Here is a 12,797-nt window from a genome sequence, read left to right as displayed (position 1 = left end):
CATTGAGAAAGTTAAAATGTTAGTTCTTAGCGCACACCATTGTCGTTCGAACCGACTTACCCCTAACATAGTTTCTCCACATGCCGAATCTCACAAGACGAATGATAAAATGGTTTGTTGAGATCTCTAAATTTGACATCTCCTTTAAGCCAAGCAAAACTCTAAAGGCTAATTTTTTGCAGACTTCTTAGCACAAATAACGACGACCATCTCTGAGCTAACTACAACATGAGCCGTGTGTTGAACAAGTGACTCCAAACACAATAAAGTTTAATTGTGTAGGTTGAAACGATGGCCAATTATAAAAATTTTGATATATAAAAACATTTAAATCAAATTTATGAATAAAAGAGAGAATATGCATCATAAAAATTAAAATAAAATAGAACAGAGAGATGAAAAGATGAAAATGTAGGAGAAAGAAATAAAGAACTAAATTGTAAAGAGATAATGAAAGAGAGAAATGCATCGGTGATTTATATAGATTCGATCTAACAACTTCGGTAACTCGTGTCCTCAAGAAGAACGGTAACTCGTGTCCTCAAGAATTTCTTCTTGAGAGTTTATACTATATGTTTTCACATGTATGCCCAGAAATTTTCTTACAACCAAATAAATAAGTGTATGTCTGAAAATAAATTATATATACTTAAATAGTTTTTTGATTCTTGTAAGTTAGCGAGTTTTTGAATTTGGTCTCTGTATTTTTTTTACCTGACTCTTTATATCTCATATTCTTATTGACGTTAGTCCCTAACGTTAAATTTCTGTTATAAAAACGCCTGTACCCATTGCATGCATTGGACTCCACCAAACTACTTCTATTCTTTTGTTGTAATTTGCAACACATATTAATACAAATATTTATTTTAAAGTAGTAAGTTGTTTTTATAAGGTAAAGTTAAGTTTTGTTTAAAATTTTAAATATAATAAAATAATGATAAAAATATTCCGTGTTGAATAAAATATTTAATAAAATATTATTTAATATTAAAACTATTAACGATTAAACAGGTTTATTAAGTATTAAATAATTATTTTATATTATTTGAACTATTAACATTTTAATTATTTATTTTAACAAATAATTATGTTATTAAATATTTCAATTATTAATATTTTAATTATTTAGTTTATAAAATAATTTATTTATTAAATATTACAACTATTTATTGTGTCAACCATAGCTAAATTATTTAAAGTTTCAATTATATTTATTAGTTTATTTAATTTTTAATAGTTGAAATTTCAATTAAATTAAATACTGAAGCATATATATATATATATATATATATATATATATATATATATATATATATATATATATATATATATATATATATATATATATATATATATATATATATATATATATATATATATATATATATATATATATTATTGTTGCAAATTGCAATGTACAAACAAAAATAGATGTTTGGCCTAGTGGATAGAAATTTGTATTGGGTTCAATCTTTGTTGGGGCTAGATAATTATTAGTTTTGATAAGGAAAAAATGTCACACTCAATATTATAATATGAATGAATTAATCTGTTTAGTTTTGATTAGGAAAAAATGTCATATTTAATATTATTTATTTATTATTATTGTTTAATTAGGACTGTTCAAAAAATTCAAGAAATTGTTGAACTGAACCAAATCGAACTAGTGAATTTAACTATAATACAAAACAATTTTAAAAATGAATCGAAACTAAAACTAAACCGAATTGAAACTGAACCCATTCCAAAAATTAATATGAAAAATAATTTAATGGTTCGGTTTTAAAAAAATTCTTCTAATGAGTTGGTACATTCAAAATTTTAAAACAATATACTAAACAAATAATTTTAATTTAATTCGATTTTTAATAAATTGATGTGGTTCAAATTCGAATGAATTTTTACAATAATTTAATTCAGTTTTCTCACGAGCACACTTAATTGTTTCTTTAGAAAAAATCAAAATGATAAATTAAATAATTAGGTATAAGGTTACATGCCAAACCCTGACATTGTACTCACACAGAAAATTAGACACTAGTACAGTTCTGGCAATGCTGATTATGATAGCACATGGAAAAGAATGGAGGCTGGCGAAATTGAATTTAGACAAGATATTAGACTCTCATAATAAGCAAAATTAATCTTTCAATCATGATTGCAATTTCGTATATATTTTTACATGATTGAAAGAAGAAAGAAAAGGGATACACAGAAAAAGAGAGTCTTAGGCCAAATCATAATCAAAAGAAAATAAATCTAAAAATTGCAAGAGAAAATATATGAGTAAGGATTTTGGCAGGGCCGATCCTGGCATTTTAGAGACACAAGACAAAGATTAAAATATCTTTTATTATAAAAAAATATCATCCATTTAAATTATAAAATATAACTCATATTTAAAAAATCAAAATTAGTCATTTATCTATATAATACCATATTATAATCAATATTCGGTATCAGGACTGGCTCTATTTTAATTTTAAAAATAGGTGTTTAATAATATATATTTATTAAATTTATTAATTTAATTCTTGTTCAAAAATATTTTAAAATATTCTAATTTAATTATATTTATTTAATCATAATAATTTAGTTAAAAATAATATTAATATTAATAAAATTTTAAAATAATTATAAAGTATCACTATCCATGGTTATTTAAACACATGGTGTACTTTTAAAATTATTAAATGTGACAGTTTTGTAAGCAATTGTAAAAAAAATCATATGTTTGTCCCTTGGCTCAAACACACAACCTACAAATTTAGCTTAAAGAGGACAACCGTTGCACTGCAGATACATTCATGTATCATTTTGTAACATAAAGTATTCATAAATAATTTATTTTATAATTTAAAAGCCCAAATCCAAAAAAAAATATATGAGGCCCCATTTCTTACGAGGCTCTGGGCTGTGGGCCTGTTTGCCCTGTCCCAGAGCCGGATCTTGGATATTTTTTTAAAAATAGTTGGAGATATTCATCACTCTAGTTTTATATATAATTGGGGATATCTTTTATTTATATTAAAATTATAGTAATAAATATCTCTATTTCTTTTGAGAAATTAAAAGAATTCTTATTTTAAATAGATGGAGAAAATATAAAAATAAAAGAAAGGAGATTATAATATACTGAATTTTGATAGAATTATTAGATTTTTTTTTGAGAAATTAAAATGATTCTTATTCCATGAAATAGATTGAAAAATCCAAAAATAAAAGAAAAGAGGTTATAATATACTAAATTTTGATAGCCTACCGTTCTTCAAATGTACCAAGTGTGTGTTTGATAGATCATTTGAATTGAAAATACCATATTTCGATATCATTTTAGGTGAATTTTGAGAAGCTACAAATTAAAGCAAAAAAGTAGCAAGCGTTTTTTACTTTGCCAACACAAAAGCAAACACACACTCAAATTATCATCATGTAATTTTTTTATCTTCGCAAAAATTGTGATTAATTCAATAATTCAAAATCGTAAAAATATTTATTTTGAAAAATAGGGGGTTTGCAGAAGAGTTGGTTGCAATTAAAATTAAATAGATTAAAAATAAATTGACTAGAAGTTATTAAAATAAACAACAATTAAAATTGTTCGAATCCTCTCTTTGTCACTGTATGATAATCTCTTTGTCATTATATGATAATTGAGGTTTTAACCACAACAACTAATAAATAACTAATAAATAAATGATTGTGATAATTTAGAAAAATAAACTAAGACCAACTCATTATCTCAAAGTCTCCTTTATCTAACACTGAACTCTAATCTCTTTAGAAAAATGAACCGTTATTTTAAAAATAGTAGTGAATTACTCATTAAAATCGATTCAATTATGACGATCAAGTAAAGAAAAACATCAAATATGATATTAATAAAATAATCATAAGGATCTTGTATAAATTAGAACTCACAAATTACATAGCTCAAATAACTAGCTAAAATGAAATTCATCTTCCATCCCAAACAACAAAGAGGTTTAGCTATTTGTAATGATTTAACAAAAACAAAAAAAAAAACAAATAAAAATTTATCCATAAGAATACATCAGAGATGACCAACACTAATTAAACCATTAATTTCTTTTGTTAGATACTTTGCCTTAAAAAAAGGATTCTATAAGTGTATCATGCCAAATTCTTTTAGTTTTATTCCAACCATAGACTCTCGTTTAAATATATATTGAGCGAACTTTTAGGTTAAAAAGGTTAAAAATAATGGCTTAATTCATACTTTAATTTTGCCTAAATCTTTGGCTTTCTCAATATCTGTCTTGACTCCAACCGACTACCTAACTTGTAAATTTAGAAATAAATACTGGAAAAAAAAACGCTTAGTGTAGAATAATACATACGCATTGAATTGATAGTTGATTTTAAACTTTGTCTATATAAGATCCTCTTTCTTAACAAAAGAGACGTCATCACAATCCACTACTTAATCGATTGCTTGTCCTAAATGAATAAAATCCCTAACAACAATTTCTTTCCAATAGAAAAACTTAACTTAATTTTTTTTGTCCAATATCTCTTTATGATCAACATAACATGTCAATAAACAAAATATTTTGTCCTAAGTTAGTTTCATCTACCAATGATTGATTAGAACTTCCTTTAAGTGTCTATATTTTTCTTTAAATCCAATCTTTCTATGCAGACAAGCTCACAAACACTCTTTCAAGTGTTTATCAAATTTGTTAAATCAAGATAAAGACTCCGAAAGAAAGATGACTGCACTGACAAGGAGTTGGAAGCAACAAGAATTAAGTAGCCAAATAATAGAATAAGAGGTAACTTTAGAGGGACTATCAAAAAATTAGGAAGAAACAAAAATAAAAGCTCTGAAACAAAGAAGAAAGTAAACAAGGATGCGAAGTAAAAAAATATATTTATAGAGGCGCTTGAACCAAGAATCCCTAAAGGTTAAAGAAAATCTCAAAAATCATTAATAAATGAGAAATCGGTCACTAGAGGGCAGAGGCCATATGGCTTCACTAGGGAAACATTCCTCATGATGTGAATCATCAAGCAACGATTCCCCTTATTATAATATTCACATATCGATTTTGGAGGAAAAATATTAATTGTGCCCTCAACCTAGAATTCCTAGCATCACGCCTACTAACCAAGGGGTGACACAAAATGATTCTGAGAGCCAATAATAGACTGACAAAGATAACCCTTCTAGAAAAGAAGACATATGGGCGTTAGACTACAATCCATCATACAACAAATAAAATACTGCCCAACCATCTTACGTGTACTCTTGTTGAGCCGTTTGATGAGTTTAATAGAGTAAAATGCACGAATACTTAAAAGAAAGCTCACGTAAGATAAAAACTTGAAATTCCATGATGAGTCCATTCACCAAGGGACCGAGGAAAAACCACGACCCATTTTTTCCAACCTTAGCTTTGGGGCTACTATTTCAATTTGGGCTAATATCCAACACTTATGGGTGTAGCTCGTTCACAGACCATTCAAGGGGGGATTAAACAAAGAGTTGTTGGATATCCAATACACCTAATGAGATCCCTTATAAGATACGTGTCACTGAACAAGGTAGAAAGACAAAGGACCCTGGGATAACTCTGACGTAGCAACATAGACAAGGAATGAGGATAAGGCGATAATGGTCGTCTGATTTGAGTATTAAAATATGCTGATGTCACCCCTATGACGCCAATTTGATGACGTCACTCCTTTAAAGTAGTTATCCACAAAGAAAGTTCTAGTATACTGTAACCTAAGATGAACATACCTATGTATGACAACAAACCAAGTTGGTCACGATTTTTGCCTCTTCCACCCCAACATAAGTTATTTTTTCCTGCCCGCACCCTTTTTTCACCAGGGTTGAAATTTCAATCTCATCCCCACTCCCAAAAGATGACATTTTTTCTCGACCCGTGTCTCTCCTCGCCATATATATATAAAGTAACAAAATTAAAATACCATATTTATTAAATTAGTATAAAGTTTTTAAAACCATATTTTTCCAAACCACACAATTCACCCCCTTTTGTGTGTGAAACCTCAAGTCCAACAGAAACATCATCATATGTCAGCAAAAATAGACTTTTGCCATTCTCATGTCAATCAATTTAACACACTTTAATATTTTTTTGTTTTTATGTATAAAACATTTCCAACGTATTTATTTCCAAATTCATCATCCCCTTCTTTGAAATTAGCCTCTAAGATGTCAAACATAATGTTTTTTATCATGCTAATGCATTCTACAAACTATATATCAGTTAAACCATAATCTTTATTATAACTCTTTATAATCTTACTTTCTAACACTAGATTTCTGGATGATTCAATCCTATCTCAAACCAAACTTTAAGGATGATGCTTGACTCCTTCGAGTAACTAAAATTATTGTCAATAATAACAATGTTTTGGTACATTAATTTTCATTTTCATTTACATTTAAGAAAATAACTTCATTTATTATTAGTTTAATAAAGTGCATGTACTACACTTTTCAAAACCATATTTATTTTTGCCATATTTGCATGTTGATTTTTGTAGCATTTATTAAGGTCACTGGCAAAGTGTTTTTCACCCCTGATGTTCAGCGAATAATTATCATAAATGAAGATGATATGTTAATGAGGAAGACATGTAAGGTCATTCATGCAACAAGGGACACACACCAAAATGAAATATACATTGTTGCTGGTTGGTATGTATTCAAGAAATTATGCAATATGAAGAAAGGAAACATTATTGCGTTCCAAGTCACAAATCCACCACACTTTATAAATGTCAAAGTGTTTCGTGCTGCTAATTGAGTCACACTCCCGTACATATGAAGTATCATTTTGATGACTATACTTGTATGCATCTATTAAGTATAACAATGTCGTTTTAAGTAAATTCTTAAAAATATGTGTAACTAAGTACTTTGAAGTAATATATACGAAGCAACATATATTCATGTAGTCCATATTTGTGAACTGTTCTAAAAGTAATCACATTTGTAACTGTTTTTAGGTGGAGGAGTAAACACGATTAATGACAATATCAACTTAACATTGCTTTGAATTAATTCATTAGCTGAACATTATACTTATATATTATAGATGTTAGAAAGTACAACCTGGTAAACACAAATAATTTCATTATGTTTAAACTAGTTGGCTAAAATTAAACAGAAACAAGTTGCACATTAAACTCTCATTACAAAAAATCTTTAAACACAAATAACCGAATATACATTTCGGATTCCAATTTTGTTCAAATTGGCTTTATTAAACTCTATTTACACTATTTTTCCTTTTCTTGAATAATTAGGTGGGCCACTTTATTGTTATAAAAATTCGGTTAAATCGTCTACTGGTTTTGTATTTTTGACCCACTATAACGAAAATCATATACCTTCTAAATTTACTTAGGGTTTTCAACATTTTCATATTTGGTGTGGGAAGAATGAAAGCTCCAAGAATGGCCAAGCGTGTTTACATTGTTTGTTATCTTCATCAAGCAACAACTAATGAAATTCTTGACTTTTTAACCTGTTTCAAAACTACACTTTTAATCTTCGTTTTGTTTGGAATTTGACTTGTGAAAATGAAGTATTTGTAATCACCTGTTTGGACCTGAGTGTTTTGCGAAATAAAGTAACCCTTTATTTTCATGTTTATTGTTTTAACCTTACTGATCTTGGAATAAAGAACATGCATGTTTAGATAGTTTGTCTGTGTCACATGTGTCACTGTTATATGAAGGAAATTGTTTTATTTTTGATGTTTCACACACTTGTATTCATTGTTTTGGTTGGTTTTGTTATTTTGAAATTTAAGTGATGGTAATCAACTCTTAACCCATGTCACTTTACAGTAATAAAGGAGCTTTTTTTTGTATGTTTAATTTTTTAAGCATCTTGGGTTTCAAAAAAACAATACATGCATCAGATGATCATTTGTTATTGTAGATATTATCTAAAAAAACATCTTTAACCTGATTCTTAAGTGTCACTGTTATGCAAATATTTATGAAATTTTTGGTTTTTCAAGTTCATTTGATGATGAATGAAAATCTGTCACGGAGACAATTTCTGAGGTGGATAAATTTTGCAAAAGTTATGCAAAAAATAAACGTGTTAAAAAAGAAGTTGTTAGGACTATCAAGCTGGAGGATATCAAAGTTGTTAATGAACTTGTCCATCATCAGCGATCTGTTGATGAAATTGTTCGCAAGAAAAAATTTGTAAAGCCAAGAGTTATGAAAAATGTTGTTCTGAAGAAAAATGCTAAAGAGGTGAACAAAACTGTCAAGGAAGACGTTATGAAGAAGAATGTAGTTGTTGATGGTGGGAATGTGTGCAATACTCAGTATGTTTGGGAGAGCAGGGTAACTAATCTCAAAAAGAGAGCAAAAAATGTCTTAGTATTACTATCTTAATCCTTTCTTACATGATTAATTTTATTATTTTTCAATTTCATAGCTAATAATTGATTGCATTTTTTATATGTTTTGCAGCACTTTCCCAAAAACATAATCAAATATTGTATCAGACGTAAGTTGCAGGAGATAAAAATGTATGATTTTGATTCTAGGAAAACTTACCATTGCTGCATTCATACCGCTAAAAGGAACAATGCTGAAAAATTCATTGAGTGTGGTTGGTATGAATTCGCAAAAATAAAAAAAACTTCATAAGGAGGATGATTTGCATTTAGAATCCGCCGCTTTTCAAGAATCATTTATGTTTGTTTGAGGAGGAATTGATGACTGGTGTTGAAAGTTGTCTTTTTGGGTTTAAAGCTTATTTGTTTCAAATTTAATTTTGAATATTTTTAATTTGTTTTAACTATCATAATCATGTGACATTTTCGAGATGTTTAATCTATGTAATATTTTGGTTGATTTGGTTAGTAGTACAATGCAAACACTTAAACCACATATCAAATATGAAATATAATTATGGTTTTAAAAGTTTGCTTTGAATCTATATCTTATATTTCTTACCATTTGACAAACAAAAGCACATGCACAAACATATCAGATCATAAAACCATTTCGTAAGTATGCACGAATTTGTTATTAATTAAACATTAAGTTGAAACTTTTATTTTACATTATCTCTCTTGATTACAACATACACAAATAAACAAAAATGAAATTGTATTATAATCGTCGTATAGTGTTTGATTGATAGTACACGCAAACAGCTTCATCATAACCTCCAAAAACCAATCCAATTATTACCTCTCCACCATCCTAACACTATACCTTACATCATTCACATTTTAAAATAATAATATTCATGAAAGCAACATATTCCATAAATTAAAATACCATTCCATCCCCAACTAACTTTATAACACATTAAAAACATACCATATATAACTCTCTCGAGGTAAGCTTTCAGTTCTTTATGTAACTCTTGTCTTGTCCACTCCCTCTCTTTTGATTCTCTTTCCATTGGGTCCCTCCTTTGTCTCTTTCACATATTACATTACAAAACATTATCATAACCAAAATAATACTATTATACTTAACCACCTTACACATATTTTCATCATCTAATTTGGTACTTTCTTTTCTGTTTTTAAGAGTTTTTTGAGAGTTTTGGTTTAGAGGGTTGACATGGAAGAAAGATATGAGCCATTGAAGGAACTTGGTTCTGGAAATTTTGCTGTTGCTAGGTTGGCTAAAGATAAAAACACTGGTGAACTTGTTGCTCTCAAATACATTGAAAGGGGCAAAAAGGTAAACTTTCTTTGTTTTTTCATTCATGTTTTCTTGAGTATTCTTGTAACTTTTTCTTGAATATTTTTGTGATGCTAGCTGATACATGATTTTTCTTGGTTCATGGTTTTGTGAGTTTACTAGTTTTCTGTAATTATTAGATTGATTTGTGTTATTTCAAAATCTTGAATGTTTCAGTTTTTCAGAATGAATTGAATGGAATTCAGTGATATTCACGAGTTTCTATAGAGTTGTGTAGTGTATTATCAAAGCTTAATTAGCTTAAACTTTGGATTAGGGATGTTTCATTTTTTTTATTCAAGTTTTTTCTGATAAGTGTTTGTTCTGAGTGAGTTGTGATTTTGATATCAGATTGATGAGAATGTTCAAAGGGAGATAATTAACCACAGATCGTTAAGGCATCCTAATATTATCAGATTCAAAGAGGTAACACTTTTTCTTTCTTAAACTGTTTCTTGAATTCTTCATTAGGTTTGGAGGAGGATTTTGAATGTAGTATTTGGTTATCTGCATTGAAATTTGTCTCAACGAGATTTGATTTGTTCATAGTTTAATGTGATCGATTCATAAAGAAATCAAGGTATAATTCGTAATTCTCTTTGCAACGTGAGTTTATTATTGATCTTGAGTTAGTTTGGTAATTTTTTTGAATAGAATCTAGATAATGTTAAAACCACGAGTATACCAGTTACTAGCATCTTTCATAAATTGAAATTAGCTTCTTTATGTAACACATAATCGATATTGGATTATAATGCGCAAAAAGTTATATGTAGTGCATCGTTACTAAAAAAAAGGCATAATCGTTTGCGTTCAATCAGTCTTGTGTGATTCTGATTTGTATTAATTAGAGCTTTAAGGAGTTATAGTAAAATGATGAATAAGGTAACTGTTCTGCAGGTCATGCTGACACCTTCTCATTTAGCCATTGTCTTGGAATATGCTGCTGGTGGTGAACTCTTCGAGAGGATATGCACCGCTGGCCGATTTAGTGAAGACGAGGTTATAGAATTAATGTGGTTGGATTGAACTTCTGTTTTTCCTTTTGAAATATTCGTATACGCGAATAAGTTATTCGCATTGAAATTTATCGTGTGAATGATTTTCTTATGTTATTACAGGCAAGATATTTCTTCCAACAGCTAATATCTGGTGTTAGCTACTGTCATTCAATGGTATGCATACTCTCATAATTTTGTTGTGTTCTTCATTGCAAAGCCGTGTCTTATACTATGCTTCGTGCTGTAGGAAATTTGTCATAGAGATCTGAAATTGGAAAACACGCTCTTGGACGGAAATCCATCCCCTCGGCTAAAAATTTGCGACTTCGGTTACTCCAAGGTTAATACTATTTCACCTAATTGAGCCTTTCTAGAGATATATCGTATACTGTCTCATATGTTTATCCGAGGTTAATAGTATTTGTTTATGTTTCCCATTTCATTCAATATTCAATTGCAGTCTGCACTATTGCACTCTATACCAAAGTCAACAGTCGGAACTCCTGCATACATTGCTCCAGAGGTTCTGTCACGAAAGGAGTACGACGGAAAGGTGCCTGAGATTTTCTCATTCACTTTCTTTAGAGTCTTACAAACCATATTTCAAACCAACATGTTTACGGCTATTAACAATCACGGTTTAACAATTGACATATAGTAATAGTATAGTCTCACGTCGATTAAAAAGTTTATCGCTTAGTCCAAAACGGTCAATTCAGCAAGTGTTTTTGGCTCTTTTGTGTAGACTGCAGATGTTTGGTCCTGTGGCGTGACTCTATACGTCATGCTAGTTGGTGCATATCCATTCGAAGAACCAGAAGATCCTAGAAATTTCAGAAAGACTATTGGGGTAAGCTTTTCTTTAACTTCAACTTCAAAATGCCATTGATTATGAGTAATCTCTAATAGCTAAAACTTTGAACTTTGATTCTCTGGTTTGGTAGAGAATAATAGGCGTGCAATACTCCATACCCGACTACGTACGCATTTCTGCAGAGTGTAGGAATCTTCTATCTCGCATCTTTGTTGCCGATCCTGCCAAGGTATTTCAAGTCGATTTAGATACTGCATTATGCTCGTTTTTTGTACTAACTATTTATGTTCCTTGTTAAAGAGGATCAGTCTCCAAGAGATAAAGCAGAACCCTTGGTTTTTAAAGAACTTGCCGAAAGAGATCATTGAGGCTGAAAGAAAAGGTTTTGTGGAAACAAAGAAGGATCAACCAAGCCAAAGTGTGGAAGAAATCATGAGGATCATACAAGAGGCAAGTGTACCGGGACAGGGATCGAAAGTTGGCGAAGGTGGCCAAGCTGGTTCGGGTTCAATGAACATTGAAGATGACGAGGAAATCGATGTCGATGTCAGTGGTGAGTATGAGTATGAAAATGCGTGATTGAGGCCTTCATTGGGTGGATGGCTGGCTACATTGTTTATAAGACATTGGTCTGCATTATTATCAGCATTTACCACACTGCAACATTCATGTTGTAAAGATAAACACTATACCTAGGTTTGAAATAGGGTTTTGTGTTTATTTGAGTGTGAATAACATTTGATAAGAAGGGCTTGAATTGATTTTCATTCAGTAAGTCTCAAACTAAGGGCAAAAATGGTTTGATACACAGTTTATGAGCAGTTCAAAAACTGAGGTTTTATGAAAAATGTAAATTTGCTACACTAAAATCAAACTGTAAAGAAAAGTAACCAGATGTGAAAATTGAGATAATGTAAATGATAAAAAGAAAATTCATTTAAATATCTTAGCAAGTTAACACAAATTTTCTACTTTAGTGTGAGTCCAGTTAAGTAAATTCGATTTCATTTTTGTGATATTTAAAATCAGAGTTTATAATAAGTTAAACTCAATTTCATTTGTATGGAAAAATAGAATGTGACACGGCTTATTAGATTGTAGATACCCTTAGGACTGATCAGATACCCTAAAATTATAAAGTGATGCGGCTGACTAGATAACCTTTGGATTGATCAGATACCCTAAAATTTGAGTTTATAGGGATACCCAAATGCATCTGACAATTTTCTTACCAAGTTGTGCATTCCCCA

The 12,797-nt window shown here is 29.6% G+C and overlaps 1 protein-coding gene across 1 annotated transcript; it reads left to right on the top strand.

Moving 5' to 3' along the window:
• Nucleotides 1-9,415: 9,415 nt before the first annotated feature.
• On the top strand, nt 9,416-12,318 carry LOC131638274 (serine/threonine-protein kinase SAPK3-like). Its single transcript, XM_058908829.1, has 9 exons — nt 9,416-9,732; nt 10,084-10,158; nt 10,633-10,734; nt 10,854-10,907; nt 10,981-11,073; nt 11,194-11,286; nt 11,479-11,583; nt 11,678-11,776; nt 11,848-12,318. Exons 1-9 carry the CDS (start codon nt 9,610-9,612, stop codon nt 12,124-12,126), a joined length of 1,023 nt encoding a protein of 340 aa, XP_058764812.1. The 5' UTR covers nt 9,416-9,609; the 3' UTR covers nt 12,127-12,318.
• Nucleotides 12,319-12,797: the final 479 nt, after the last annotated feature.

The sequence above is a fragment of the Vicia villosa genome, linkage group LG1 (assembly GCF_029867415.1).
Source record: "Vicia villosa cultivar HV-30 ecotype Madison, WI linkage group LG1, Vvil1.0, whole genome shotgun sequence".
Classification (NCBI taxonomy): domain Eukaryota; kingdom Viridiplantae; phylum Streptophyta; class Magnoliopsida; order Fabales; family Fabaceae; genus Vicia; species Vicia villosa.
The sequence above is the reverse complement of the archived record's forward strand: the minus strand, read 5'-3'. Positions and strand labels throughout refer to the sequence as shown.

Bases quoted from the DNA above. Each gene is read 5' to 3' on its own strand.
- LOC131638274 (XM_058908829.1), top strand. From the start codon at position 9,610: ATGGAAGAAAGATATGAGCCATTGAAGGAACTTGGTTCTGGAAATTTT. The intron at 9,733-10,083 runs GTAAACTTTCTT...TTTTGATATCAG, and splicing joins ACATTGAAAGGGGCAAAAAG to ATTGATGAGAATGTTCAAAG. The intron at 11,287-11,478 runs GTGCCTGAGATT...TCTTTTGTGTAG, and splicing joins GAAAGGAGTACGACGGAAAG to ACTGCAGATGTTTGGTCCTG.